Below are 15,694 nucleotides of genomic sequence, written 5' to 3'. Positions count from 1 at the left end.
AGATTCTCTGCATGCTCAGAGGTGTGCTTATATTTACACACATTTCTACGTATAAGTACAAGTTGGTAAATCCCACACTTTGCAAGAAAATGTTCTTACGCACTCACTACGCACAGAACTGTGCGTACGCACCCTTGATAAATGAGGGCCCTGGTGTGTTCAGGCACATTGTTGGAGCGTTTTTGAGGAACTGAAAAAGACTGCACGATTGATCAACAACAACCTGGTCTAAAGTTAATAGCGCAGTATTTAAAGGGCACATTAGTAATATGCGCCAATATGGCGGCTGCATAACTCACATACACTCTGCTTATTACACACACAGGGACACGCAGCAGCACACAAACATGTTTAAATATTAAAAATAAAACGATTCCTCTTTGGACAAGCGTTCAATCTGGCTTTTAAAGGAAATGGGAGATGAGACTCTGATTGGTTGATTCCACGTTATGCCGAAAACACACAAATGGCTTATTAAGAGACTATAGGTACAACCCTTTTGGACCATCCGCCCGGCGCGCCGACCATTCATTTCAATTGTTATTCTAGCAAAAGTGGATTCGGACACGCCCTAAGTGTACCTGCGTCATGCGCTTCAGACCATGTGCATTGATTGTTATAATAGGGCCCTTTGAGGTTAAAAAAAAAAAAAAACTTAAATGGATGATTTGTTCACAATAAGTTTAATAACATGCACTTACAAAATACATAGGGTCAGTTTTCACATCATGCTGACTTTATATGACCGTCTTTAACCATAATGGATTACCCTAAAACCCACCAGTGGCATGAAATGAAAACGCACTCCACTTTTCTTATATTATATTTATCTAATTTTTCAGAAGAAAACTCTTTGTAACGTGATGTCAGACTATGCTGTATAATGATTCGTCTGGTTCTCCCATGCTCATTAAAGCCGCTCTTGGTGTTTTACACTTTTCTGCACACCTGACAGGTCATCCATTTTATTTCATGCCTTCTGTAGCGGAACCTACAAACCTCTCCCCACTAGCATCTATTACACCAGAGGAAACCAAGCAAAAATTGTGCAAGTCAGAACAAAAATCAATATAATAACTGGTTTAGACTTATAACTGTGCCAGAGCTGTGTTGTCATCCTTGTACCACTACAATTCCCTACTGTATGAATGTCATTGCATAAAATCTCAAATGTAAAAAAACAAAAACCACACAACAACTTTCACTTTTTGGGGAAAAAAAAATTCTAATAATTTCAACCAACTGGTCTCAAGATGATTTTTGGTGAATGTATAAAGTCCGCTATATCCTCAAGCTCACACAGACGTAGCAGAGCAACCACAGTGCTTGCGACAATTTTCTTCATCTAAATAAATGCCACTTGGTTCAGTGTTTTTTTGTGAGCTAAAACAATGCAGCACTTTTGCAGTGTGTGTAACATACCTTGACGCATTAGAGCTGCGACACCAAACCATAAACTATTCAACAGTGTGAAGTTGTTCTCAACCACTTCAGATGAGGGGTTGCAGGGGTGAGGGTTATACCATTCATATGGCGTGAACCTGCCGAGAGTTAAAGAAAACATGATTTACACACAAAAAATGCAAACAACATGGAAGACTGAGTATTAATACTGTGCTTGAGAGGCTGCATGTTTGGTAAGAACAGCTAAACAAGTTTTCTTGCTACAGGCTATCAATAACTGCTAGGGCTGGAGATTAATAAACATCTCATTCACAGAGAGCTGGAAAAAAAACGTCTGTGCTTCTAGATGAACATTTCTAAAGGTTTTAATTTAATCAAATTATAAACTTAATTATTAAAAAATATAACATTCCATAATTAATTTATCAAACATATCAATTCATTCCCTTCTTGTTTTCTTATTGATTTTGTCTGCTTCTATAAATAGCTGTTTTGTTATTCCTGTAAGAATTCACAGACAATATTATTTATAGGGATGTCAATTAAATTTTTCATTCAGTGTGATATTTTAATTAGTACAATTATAAGATTCATATAAAAAATATAAACCTAAATAATTACATAAAAAATAACAAATCAAGTGCCTTTTGTCAACATCTTTTTGTTATGCCTAGTCATTGATTTTGTCTACCTCAATGAAATAATGAATTAATAAAATAAAAAAATTGGAATCTGAGGGTGCAAAAAAATTTAAATATTCAGAAAATGGCCTTTAAAGTTGTCCAAATGAAGTCCTTAGCAAAGCATATTTACTACTACTAATATATTTTTTTGTATATTTATGGTAGAAAATGAACAAAATATATTCATGGAACATTATCTTGAATTAATATCCTAATAATTTTTGGCATAAAAGAAATATTTGACGTATACAATGTATTGTTGTCTATTGCCACAAATATACCTGTGCGACTTTTGACTGGTTTTGTGGTCCAGGGTCACAAATATCTTAATTTGTGTTCCAAAATGAACAATGTTTTTTTCAACAAAATATATTTTAACTATAATAACTAACCCTTTAAGATGACCAGGTTAACCTGACTATGTTAGACTTATAGTCCCTACACTTTTACAACTTTTCGTGTAGTGTTGGAATCCAGAAAAGGAAAAAATTTACATAAATTTCACTTTGACAGAGATTATGGTTACACAAAAGTGTCTGAAAGGCACATCCTCCATTTTACCACTCAATAATTGGGTCATTTATAAAACTCCCATGGTGAATCGATGCCTGATCAGATTGTGTCACCAGACTCATTTGTCATGCCTCACAGTGTGGAGGTGCTCACTCTATAAACTGCTGTATGTCTGCTGTCAAAGCTGCCAAATTTCAAGATCACAGTTTAAAAGACCTCCAGCAGACTGTATCTCGGAACAAATGGGTCACTCAATGCACATGAACCCACACTAACACTGAGACCCCACCAGATGTCCATTTACAGAGTCTAATTAGACAGCGTTTTCATTGAACATTTGCATTTTAATTGAAGTAACCAATCATCTGGCTCTGATGAGGTAGCGTAGCTCTCTTGATATTCTTTTTAGGTAGATCTGGACAACTGCCCGGGGCTACAGCTTATGAACTGGGCTTCAATGCACAACCTTGTGCTCGCTCACACAAAATACAAAACACTACCGGCTGAGAAAGTGCATTATGCATTTGTGGGCAAAGTGGATCTGGACAACCAAGGCTGAAAGTTTTACATCATTAGTCTATAATCCGACAGCGATGTAATAAAGTCTGGGCACTGTGTTTATTACTTATTGATCCATTTCAGGATCAGCATTTTGATTCTGTGGCATCTCACAAGTGCAATGATAAAACATGAGAAAAACACACTGCTTTAAATGCAATCCCACAAAGAAATGGGATATCTGTAGGCACACTCTGCAAAACAGCTTTAAATCAGACTGAAGTATAGAGTGCAAAAACTTCTTGAAAGCTTCAAAGAGAGATGTACAATGTTCCCTGAAGCTACAGATAACAGCAATAGTCTTTAAATGACAGCCTGATAATGTGCCTTCACATGTTATGTCAAACTATAAAACATCTGAAAGACATTGCTGAACAATTGGGTCAGTGTTCCCTAGATTTAAAACCCCATCTGCACATTTGCTTAGCTACATTCCCAAGATGCAGAAGTGATGTCTGTGTTAAACCGAGACCTTTATTCATACCTGGCTATCACAAACAGTACGCAGCTCACTCCAAGACAGGCCAGCAGGACATACATCCAGATATCCGGGGTGAGGGGGTTGAGGAAGGAGAACACCCCTGGATTGGTGCCATTTGGTTTGCGGTATAGTATGCTGATGCCCAAGGTCATGAAGGGTTTGGAAAAGTCGATAACTTTCTCTCTGACATAAGTGATGGTCAACGGAGCCACAGCCAGGTCAGCTATCTGGTTAAGATGACAAGAAGAGGTTTACAAAGTGATGGGAACTCATTTTGACTGCTGAAAAAAAAATGCAGATAGATGCAGTTAATATTGGAGTTCAATCACTGAGATAAAAACAAGTGACGCCTGCGGATACGGATCCCACGACAGGGCTTTGATTAAAAAAATGACTGGCTGTTTGAAGCTTCCTGTTGTTTTATGAAGTTTATATAAACTAGAGATGAGCAAAAAGGCTCTTTTGTAGATTGTCAGACTTTGTACTTCTACCACACTGACAAACAAATTAGTTATGAAGACGCTGGGGGTTGGCAGAAAAAAATGATGTAGAAGTATAAAGATATTTATAATTAAAAAAATATTAAAAAACTGACTTTTTCACAGCCAGATGAAAGCACAAATGCCCTTTTCCTGGGAAAAAAATTCTTATCAATCTCATTCCTCATTAAAGTAGAAGTGCTTTTAATGAAACGTGCACCTTGATGTTTTGGATACACAACTGTTGTCTTCCTATCAAAACTTTGGATTACTTACACTTGCTGTGAATAAACATAATTCTCAAGCTCTGCTAAATTGCCTGAGAGGAGCCAAGTTACAAAAACATCCATTGCAAGCTGAATTATCTTGGTTAATCAGCTGTCAAAGAGAGAAGCCTGGCATACACATAGAACATTATCAAGTTCTATTATTCAAAACAGGTAAATTATTATTAGAGCTGCTTAAATCATGTCAGCTGGAACTGGGAATGCTTCCTATAGCACCCAATGTACTCGTTACATCTTAAGAAGAATGGCATCTATGCTAATATTAGTCATTTTGTTTATCCTGAGGTTAACTGCAGTCAGCCAGATTCGGGCCGTATCCAGATCAGACCGCGGACCTGCGCCTAGACCTCACAACCACAACGCATTCCTGAAGTGTCTGCAGGGACTGTGTCAACTAGACTCGCCCCATGAAGGCCTTATCGACACGACAGCCTGTGTTTACTGTCATCATACCGGTGTGATGACTCCAATCTTCAATCAGATGGAACTGCACAAATATTCTGAATGTTCTGATCCAATCTGACTTCTGACCTGTAATGCTGTCTCAATCATAATCATACACTGTTCATACACAGAGGAGAACTGGCCAACCGACTGAGCCTCATTTCTCCCAAGGTTTTCCTCTCTATTCTGTCACCTGGTGGAGTTTTTGCTCCATCCAACTGTCGCCTTTGGCTTTTGGCTTGCTTAGTTGGGAACACTAAATATTCAACAATATTATTGATCTGCCTGTATTGACACCATTGTATGAGAACTGAACTGAGCTGGATGATGACATCACTGTTTTCTTCAGAGCGGCTGTATAGTTAAATAAACTAAATTAATAAAATTAATGAACTCATTTTTTACAACAGAAATGACCTATCACTGACCTTAATAAAGCTATGACACTATTTTTTCTAGATCTGCTGTACTTCCGAAACCAACTTTATTGCATTATTTTCCTGCTGCTTTGAAACCATCTGTATTATAAAACGCACTATGTAAATGAAGGTGACTTGACTATAGAGAGTCTGGTTTTATATCAACTAAAATATAATGGGACAGAAAGGCAAAAGGTAATCTACAAACACTGCATTTGAATGATACGATCAAAAGACCGTTTATGGGACATCACTCACATGGTCAATTAGTTCCCGAACCATGCCGTTCCATTCGCCTTTATCATTCTGAGCTCCATATTTGCCATCAGAAACCAGCTTGACCTCATAGGTGAATCCCAGGATGTTGGAGAGCTCCTTTAGCAGGTCTAGACAGTAGCCTTCAAAGCGATCGTTCCCATATAGCACCTTGTCAGACTTCTTAAACATAACGTAGGGGTTTTCCTGTTTACAAGAGAAAGTTACATGTTGAGCAAATGTATTATATTCAATCAAACTATGTCACACAGGCAAAGTTAGCCAGAGAGATAAGATGAGTTGAGAATTTTTAAAAACAATTGAATTTATTGCTGCAATTTCTAGTAAAAAACAAAACAAAACAAAACAAAGAAACAGAACAATGATAAAATAATATACATGGAAAATAGACTTTATTGCCACAAGAATTGGGACACCCCTCTAAAATCATTGTATTCAGGTGTTACCAAAGGTATATCAAATCAAGCACCTGCAGACTTGCTCCTTTGTGGAGGAGGGATTGTGGTGTGGGGTTATTGTTTTTCAGGGGTTGGGCTTGACCCCTTAGTTCCAGTGAAAGAAACTCTTAATGCTTCAGCATAACAAGACATTTTGGACAATTTCATGCTCCCAACATTGTGGGAACAGTTTGGGGATGGCCCCTTCATGTTCCAACATGACTAAAAGGTCTATAAAGACATGGATTATGGTGTGGAGGAACTTAACTGGCCTGCACAGAGTCCTAACCTCAACCCGATAGAACACGTTTGGGATGAATTAGAGCAGAGACTGTGACCCAGGACTTCTTGTCTGTGCCTGACCTCACAAATGTGCTTCTAGAAGAATGGTCAAAAATTCCCATAAACACACTTCTTAACCTTATGGAAAGCCTTCCCAGAAGAGTTGAAGCTGTTATAGCTGCAAAGGGTGGGCCAAATCCATATTAATCCCTATGGATTAAGAATGGGGTGTCATTAAAGTTCATGTGCATGTAAAGGCAGGCATCCCAAAACTTTTGGCAATATAGTGTATATGTGTGTGTGTGTGTGTGTATATATATATATATATATATATATATATATATATATATATATATATATATATATATTATACAAACACAAAATCTGATCTATTAAAAATAATTGTGATCCCTGAACAGAATTTTTAACATGAATTAGGGGAGTGGAATTATAATATGTATTAAAATTAATTGGATTCTTACCAGGATTGTGGTGACGATAAGCGTTCTGTTAGCCAGAGAGTCTGTGATGTTTTTACTGTCTTTTATCTCAGTCAGGTTGAGGCCCGTATAAGAGTTCCACACTCCAATCTAACAACACAATATAAAAATGACAAGGCATGAAGCACATGAGTCTCTGTTTCTGAGCACATGAGATAACTATGAAAGAGGGACTTTATTACTGGAGACTCATGAAATAGGTCAGGAAAGGAAAGGGAAAAAACTTAATGAAAGAAAATTAAAGAATCTAGTTTTAATTTATTGAATCCATTTGACTGTAGGAAAATCCTTCCCTACTCAATAAAACTAAGTAAAACACTTCCCTACTAATTGCATGATCTACATAAATATACATTAATTATTTGAAAAAATCTCCTTTTTTTAAACCTTAAAACAATAAAATAATCCTTCGCATTAATGCTTTTTACAGAGTTTACAGTTTATCTGTCCAATAAATAAAAAAAGTTCTTAAATATACCATCTTAAGTGCATCACTTTCCACTTTTGACAGCCATTTTAAATTGATGTTGTCATAAATGGAAAACACAACAACATGTAAAGATGGAGGTCAATAAGAAGTGTGAGAAAGGGTCAGTGGTTATCAGACATGGCGACCTCACACCATAAATGGTACAAATGGCTTGTAAAGGTCTGTGCACTGTATCAGAAGGTTAAATAGTTCTCGTGAAATAAAACTGCAAGCCTTTAGTAATCCACTACTTGAAAAACAATATATATACATATAAATGTATATTATGTAATTATATATATATATATATATATATATATATATATATATATATATATATATATATATATATATATATATATATATATATATATATATATATATATATATAGTTTTAGTATATTTAGTATAATTTTTCAACTGAGGACAAGTAGGTTTATACTGCTGAATTTCTTCAGGTCAACGAAGCAGAAAAAGTTCTTTCCAACGTTTCAACAATTGATGAAGCTTTTCTGTTATCTCCACTGCTATTCCAGATAATGGACTTCAAATATTAATATATGAAATATGAACACAAGTGTGAAAATGTGAAGATATTAGAGTGGTGTCACAGCTTCATCTTGGTAAATTGTTGTATTTTTTAATGAATCTATTTTACAATAAATAATTAGAAAGTACATTAATGGAGTTTTTTTAAGTTTCTCCTACAGGACAATATTACAATTTATTTCAAATTAAAATATTTTATATTTTTGTTGTGTTTGTTTGCAGCGATCATTTGGTTAAAGTAGTGTATATAACTAATTAAAATAATATTGGTGTTATGATTATTTTAAATGTCTTACCCCTGAGTTTACCATGAATACGGCCTTTAGATATAGATCACAGAAATCAAATTATCCTTGATCTTATGAGATAAGGGTTTCAGAAATCAACAAGAAATTTATTATTTTATAAATAATATTTAATAAAAACAGCCCATCTAATTCTAAAAATCAAAGAGAAAGTGGTTTGAAAATCTAAATTAAATTTGACTAACATTATATAGGACCTTAAAAAAGTCAAATAATAACAGAAAAGTATAACATGACCCCTTTAGAACAGGATGTCAGCTGTAAAAGATTTAAACCGCTTAATGGAAGGCGTGCCTTTTTCTGTTCGATAAACCCTTTGTTAACACAAGCCTAATCGAGTCTATGTTTATGTATAGCACTTGTCACACAGCTCACGCAAGTCTGAAATGAGTGACTTATTTAAATGAACTTTAAAAGTAGATTAGAGCTGCTCTCTAAATATCTGCCTATGAATCCATGCACATTTTCTGCTCGCCTGAGCAGGCTTTCATGGAGATACGTTACTTACTGAGGCGCTAAGCATTGTGGAAAAAAACACCTATTTTGCAGTGCTGGATATTAAGGATGGTGATTTAACTGTCATATCTATTACTGGCACACATTATGCATCTCAGCAAGACATTCTGGCAGAAGAAACTGGCAGTGATCTCGGTCGATGAGGAAGTGAAGGGATTTCTGCAGGGAGAGGAAAGCCGATGAAGGGGCACCAGGTTTACTGAAGGAAAGGAAATCCAAGCTCTCCACAGGTCTTAATCACAAACTCAGGGAATGAAACCAAGACTGGAACAAACCTTTGTCCATAATTTAGTACGTCGTGTTGCACCATCAGCCACTTTCTTTTAGGAAGAATTGAAGAGTTGTGTAATCAGCATGAGAGCAAGGTCATAACAAATGATCTGGCTAATAAATACATCTGCTTTCAAAACAAAATATTCAGCTTAATTTAATCCGTACACAAAATACATAAAGACGCTTGGCTCAAGGTTTCAGTTCACTCTCTTTAGTGTGCAGCTGAGCTGACTCACCTTCGCTGTGCCATCCTCCTTGAGGCTAATGAGGTCTAAGTTGAACTCTTTCCGCAGACCATCAGTCTTGTTAAGGACTATTCGTCCAGTCAAACCATCCCACTGAGCCTGAGGCACAAAAACAGTATACAATGAGAATGATGCACAACATCGGTTTCACTGCTGTGTCTTTCAATCACAGGCGTAATGGAATATTATGCAGCCTCGGGGCATGTGCGTCTGTAACCCCCCCCAAAAAACAAGAGTTTTCAACTAAACATTTTGCTGGTCAATTACATTTTAGTTGAACAGACTATTATGCAGAGTCTGAACAAAAATATGAATAAAAAAACAAACAATCTGCACTTGCTCTAATACACTATATTGCCAAAAGTATTGGGACACCCCTCTGAATTATTCATCAAAAATTAACTCATCTACTAAATAATCTGCGGCCAACTGCTAGTGGTATTATAACAAATTGGAAACAACTGGGTGGGAACAACAGCATCTCAGTCACAAAGAGTAAAATTACAGAGTGGGGTCAGCGCATGCTGAGGCACACAGTGTGCAGAAGTCGCTGACTTTCAATAGATAATAGTCAATAGCTACTGACCTCCAAAATTTGTGGACTTCAAATTAGCTCAAGAACAGTGCGTAGACTTTCATGGAATGAGTTTCCATGGCAGAGCAGCATCCAAGCCTTACATCCCCAAGTGCAATGCAAAGTGTCTGATGCAGTGGTGTATAGCACACTGCCACTGGACTCTAGAGCAGTGGAGACATGTTCTCTGGAGTAACGAATCACGCTTTTCTACCTGGAAATCTGATGGATGAGTCTGGGTTTGGCAGTTGCCAGGAGAACGGGCATTGTACCACGTGTAATGTTTGATGTAGGGGGGATTGTGGTACGGGATTGGGCTTGGCCCCTTAGTAGTGAAAGAAGCTCTTAAGCTCGGAGCAGGTGGTTTCACAGACACAGAGAGAACATGCAAACTCCAAAAACAAAGGGAAAGAACTATAGACCGTCTTGCTGTGAGGCGACAGTGCTTACCACTGAGTCAGTAATACAGCTTAATTAGAGTGGCTATTTCAAGCCAAGCAACTGTCAGTATGTTAGATTTCATTGTTTTCATTAATGCGCCTATGATTCTTGTGCTTCTTTTCAGTTTAATCTTGTTAATCCCCTTATTTTCAAAATAAGTTAGTTCACCTTACTTCACTTGCCTCTGTGTATATGTGCTTCCGGTTTTGTTCAGTTCATTGTCGGTTATCATTTTTACATTAAGTGTATTTATGCTAGTTTTTATGTGCATTATTTTCTCTAATGTTCTGGTTTACAATTAAAGACTTTTGAATTAGTACTTCGAAGATTGTGACAGTAACAATGTCTTCCTTTTATAATTTGTAGTTTTATGGGCACACTTTTATTTATAACAAATCAAATCATACACTACATTGTTTGTGATCTGTACGATTACTTTGATTGTTTTTCTGAAAGTATTCTCTAATGCTCACCATTTAGTCTCCTTGTCAAATGTTAAATATTGTTTTGGGATGTTTTTCTTCACATTTGATAACAGTATTACAAAAATCTGCGTTGTTCCCATCTGAATAAATGTAACAGGTACTTCTAGTCCAGCGGAAATGAAAAAAGCAAGACAACCGAGCATATATTTGCAATATTAAAGTATGGATGATTTAAAACAAGATTTTACACGTACATATTTGTGTATTTTAGAGGTTCAAAGTTTATTAAAGTGTGTATTTTTCACACTAACTTACTTATGGTGAGTTTACATGCAGTCTGACAACACTAGTAAAGCCTATTTTTAATAATCTTATTTTTAATCAATTTAATTCACACAGAAGCTGTTGAGGCAAAATTTCAAAAGCTTTAAGTTACATTTTCTAAATAAATGACAAGTGCCCTTCCTTACACTACATGGACAGGCCTAACTGTATTTTTTCCCAAAGCAAGAACATCAAGCTTACCGTCATTTCATTTCCCTTAGCTTTGTTGTACATGAGAGCAAGAAATCTCAGAATTCAATCAGCTGAGGCAACTAAGGAAGAGTAATAGCACTCCTCAAGCCTTCTCCACCTTTGATAAGTGGGTGGGATATCAGGAAAAAACACTTCAATTATCAAGGTTGCTGTGTTTCTCAGAGCACATCTCAAAGCAAAAGGATGGCCTTCAACGCGTCGCCAGACTTGTTCAGGGGAATACGGCTTACTATTCCACAGGACACCTGGAGACTTGATGCTGACCTCGATGTGAACCATTTCCACCATTGCAGGAAATCGTAATGGAGCCACTGGAGACAAGGGCTGCACTGCATTCTAATTTTTTCACAGAAGCCAAAATTCTTCTTTTTTTTAATGACTATAAGAATTTTACATTTTAGCTGAAACTTTTCCAAAGGCCCTCTGTAGCAATCCAAGTGGCTCCCTTAAAGGGTTAGTTCACCCCCAAAAAATTAATTAGCCTATTATTTACTTACCCTCAAGTCATCCTAGGTGTATATGACATTCTTCTTTCAGATGAATAAAATCTATAGTTATATTAAACATGTCCTGGCTGTTCCAAGCTTTATAATGGTAGCAAATAGTTGCTCCATTTTTGAAGTCCATAAAAGTGCATCTATCCGTCATATAACTGCTCCACACAGCTCCGGGGGGTTAATAAAGGCCTTATGAAGGGATGCATTTGTGTAAGAAGTTTGTGTATATCCATATTTAAAACTTTATAAAAAATAAATTATCTAGTTTCCATATTTCAGGATTTTTATGCACGAGGTGCTCTGAGAGTATCTCCACTGGTTTGTACTCGTCCACATCAATGACATCTCGGTGTACTAATGTCAGAAAAATGTCTCTTCCATCAGTCATCTGTCAAGTTGTTTGGATATGAGATCAGCAAGTAAGTATTGCCATCTGTTATTGGCCCACACTTGCCACTATAAAGGAACTCCGTTTCCTTGGTTTTGCCAACTTCTATCATTGATTTGTCCTGAATTACAATACCATAACCCAGTCACTCACTAGTCTTCTAAAGGACAAGCCCAAATCTCTGTCCTGGACCCCTGTGGCCACGGAAGCTATACAGCACCAGCGCATCACTCCTCAGTCAACAGAACTGTTTTTTAAATAATCTATTCTGTTATTTTGGCCTTCCTGAAAATACTGTTTCAGATCACTGACCACAATTCATCTCATGTGTTTGGAAGGGATTCTTTACTCTCCGGGGTGTGACCGTGAGCCTCTCTTCTGGACACCACCCGCAGAGCAATGGGCAGATGGAGAGGAAGATACAGGTGATCGGACCTTTTGCCATGGTCACCAGAATTCCTGGAACCAGTTTCTCGCCTGGGCCGAGTGCAGCCAAAACTCCCTCAAGCAACCATCCACCGGCCTGACCTCGTTCCAGTGTGTACTCAGCCACAAGCCTCCATTGTTCCAGTGGTCCGGGGAATCTTTGGATATTCCAGCCGTGGATTTCTGGTTCTTAGAGAATGAGAAAGTATGGGATTCTGCTCATCTTCAGTGGGAAGTGCACCAACAGAAGAGTCACGTCGATGCCCATCAGACCGAAGTTCCATACATCCAATTCGGGCAGAATGTTTGGCTCTCAACGAGGAACATCAATCTGCACCTATCCGGCAGAAAAGTCCCAGATACACTGGCCCATTCACCTTTCTAACTCAAGTAAACCCTGTCCTATATGAACAACCCTTACTTCTAAAACCTCACCACCTCTCTGTTTCTTCTTCTTCTACAGGGACTGGTCCCGTGGAGGAACCTCACCTGCCGCTCATCGTAGAGGAGTGTCCAAAAAAGTCTGGACTCCCAGTGACGTGGCGGTCATTTGAATTATCTAGTAGACTGGTAAGGTTACGACCCTGAACGACCCTACACTCTTGGTTATCCAGAAATTATATCTTAGACCCCACTCTATTTATTGGTTTCTAAGAGTCTCATCCCAATCATCCTGCCCCTCGTGGAAGAGGCCATCCAAGTGTTGTCACGGACTCGCCAGGCTCCACCTTCACTCCAACACAGCGATCCCCATCTCCTGAATACTAATCACCTGTACCCATTTCCCATCTGGACCTCATTAGCCACTGCATTTAAGCACACACATTCATTGTCAGGTCTCACTACCAACTAAGGACTCTCTACCAAAAAAACCTTTACCTGCAATCAGGGCCGCGTTATCCTAATTGGCAACATGGGCTGCAGCCCAGGGCCCCGAACACCAGGGGGCCCCTCGAGAAAATTGTCTTTTGCGTTATCCTTTTTTTTTTTTTTTGGTTCGAGGCAATTATGCGTACGTTGAGCATCCTTGTCGCACACCCGAAACGAGTCACAGCGGACACCCAGTACATCATCACCTCAACATGTCCAATGAAAATGTAAGAAAATATGACAGCGGCAGGGGCGGATCTACCGGGGTTCCAACTGCCACCCGAAAATAAAGACCATTGCCACCCCAGCAGGCAGCTAGTGTATCCCAAATTCCCAATGCATAAAATATAAAATGTTCCTCTACCGATTTACATTAGCGGCGCTTCAAATGTGATGAGATAATAGTAATAAAACACATCTTTCTATTATTGTGTAATAGTCCAACAAATGACTCCTATGAACTGCTTAGATCTGCAACGCAAATAGTTTGTTCACGAATAGATCGCCTGTTATATGTCCCAGTGTTAACGGATTACAGCTTTAACACTGGACTCGGATGCGGTCCGGCAGTGCTTTCCAGGAGCGGTGCATCTGCAGCAGTGTGTCGATTGTTTCTGCACAGAGTCTATTTTGTGCTGGACACGCTGAATTAAAGTGCTAGAACGTTGTTCGCATTAAAATAAACATGCATTTAAGTGAAAATCTGGTTATTTCACCACAGATTCATTTAATTTAAAGTCGAATCTGTTTCAATGACTTTGCCTCTGGTAAAGCAAGAAAACACACAAAGGGGGGTAAAGGCCCCGCAAAAACTTAGTCCCGGGCCCCGCAAAGGCTTAACACGGCCCTGCCTGCAATACCTACCTCCAGCGATTGTTCTTCATGATCCTCCCGTTTCTTCTGAGGATCACTAACTGTTCTCTGAGTGTACTAACCGTTTATTTATTAACCATTTATTTAATATTATTAAATTTATTATTATTAAAACTTGCTTTAATTGTTCTGTTGATAACAAAATATAATTAAAATCAAAGATTATGAATACACCTCCCCCCCTGCTTTAACCCATGTAACTTCAAAAATGACAGTCAAACTTTGATTGTTGCAATATTTCACTTCTCTCTAGAAGCGACAATCTCTAACATTACTGTATAATTTGATAATGACAACACTTATTTTGTTTTGAGAAGCAGAGGTTGGTGACCCTAATGGATTGCAAACATTTTTGGTGCCAAAAATAACATAATGACACTTATTTTTCCCTTCAACCCTACAATTTGGCCCCAAGCAGGGATAAATACCGTGAAAACCTTCCCTCAATGTGTCACTAGAGTCTGTGGGTCTGACTGTATGCAGTGCCGTTTCGTCAGAATGGCTTTGCCAAGTCGAATGCAGTGTAATATAATCAAAGCTCTTTAAATGGAACGTAAAAAAATGTCTTGCTACAGTACAGCAGCTACACAATTTAAAATTATATGGCACGTAATACTTTCTCTAAGTTATTTCCTCATAAAAGGCAAAACCGCACTGTTCAGCATATCCTGCTCAATGGGTCAACATAAACAAATGTTACATTTAAAGCTGTTCAGCCTTCTGTCACAGTTGATTTGTTGCACCAAAATTCCCATTACAGTACTTAAGTGAGTGAAAATGACTTAAATGGACAGGACAAGGAAGAAAAAGATTAAATGAAATGAAGAGGGTTTTGGGCAATACATTAAAAGCTCTCCAGCAATGCTGCTTTTCCTGTTAAAGTGAAGAATTTCAATGGCTACAACACACACACAGTTCACAGAATGATGTGTTTTTGCACCCTACAACATTTTGAATATTTTCTATCTCAGTGTCTTTAGAGAGGCCTCTTAACAACACAGTGTTTTATGGCTTTAATGGTGTTGTAATACAGAGTTTATGGGTCGTTAAAATATGGCATCTGGACTCATTAGCAGTTCGTCTCGGTTTTGGCAGGTACAGAAAACTAACTCTACACTTGCTCAACTCAAAATAAATCTAATTAGTGACTTACACACACTTAAAGCCAAAGTGCATAATTTTTTACATGCTCAATACTTTCTCAGTTCCCATTTTAACATGTGAAAATTACGCATAAGTACGCTATTCAAATATATTGTTTCTATAATCAACTTTTATATTTATCAGATTTTTACTTTGCAATCATTTGTTTAGAATTTCCCTCAGATCATGTGGGAAATGTGTTTATAGTTGTGCTACAACTAATCCCGCGTAAGGTTGTGCCCAAGCGGCAACCTCCCCCAGTTAATGTTGAAGTTAATATGGAAGCAACTTTTAAACTGCAATTCCTCCAGAAGGGAGCAGAATCTCATTGAGCTCCATTTTAAAATGGCCAACTTTACAGCAAGGAAAAAAACATGTTTACAGCCTGGTACAAATTGTA

At 37.8% G+C, this 15,694-nt stretch overlaps 1 protein-coding gene across 4 annotated transcripts in view; it reads right to left on the bottom strand.

The window, feature by feature from the left end:
- grik1a (glutamate receptor, ionotropic, kainate 1a) overlaps positions 1-15,694 on the bottom strand; it is an 84,877-nt gene that overhangs the window by 27,525 nt on the left and 41,658 nt on the right. For all 4 annotated transcript variants that reach the window (XM_067433861.1, XM_067433860.1, XM_067433859.1 and 1 more), the window contains exons 8-12: positions 9,112-9,219; positions 6,746-6,853; positions 5,527-5,730; positions 3,643-3,866; positions 1,423-1,541 (exon numbers count right to left, since the gene is read on the bottom strand). In XM_067433861.1, the coding sequence (XP_067289962.1) occupies positions 1,423-1,541; positions 3,643-3,866; positions 5,527-5,730; positions 6,746-6,853; positions 9,112-9,219 (763 nt within the window). The remainder of the gene's footprint in view (positions 1-1,422; positions 1,542-3,642; positions 3,867-5,526; positions 5,731-6,745; positions 6,854-9,111; positions 9,220-15,694) is intronic.

This window comes from Pseudorasbora parva, chromosome 23 (assembly GCF_024679245.1).
Source record: "Pseudorasbora parva isolate DD20220531a chromosome 23, ASM2467924v1, whole genome shotgun sequence".
NCBI classification, from domain to species: Eukaryota; Metazoa; Chordata; class Actinopteri; order Cypriniformes; family Gobionidae; genus Pseudorasbora; species Pseudorasbora parva.
Note: the sequence above shows the minus strand (reverse complement) of the source record. Positions and strands in the feature narration are given on the sequence as shown.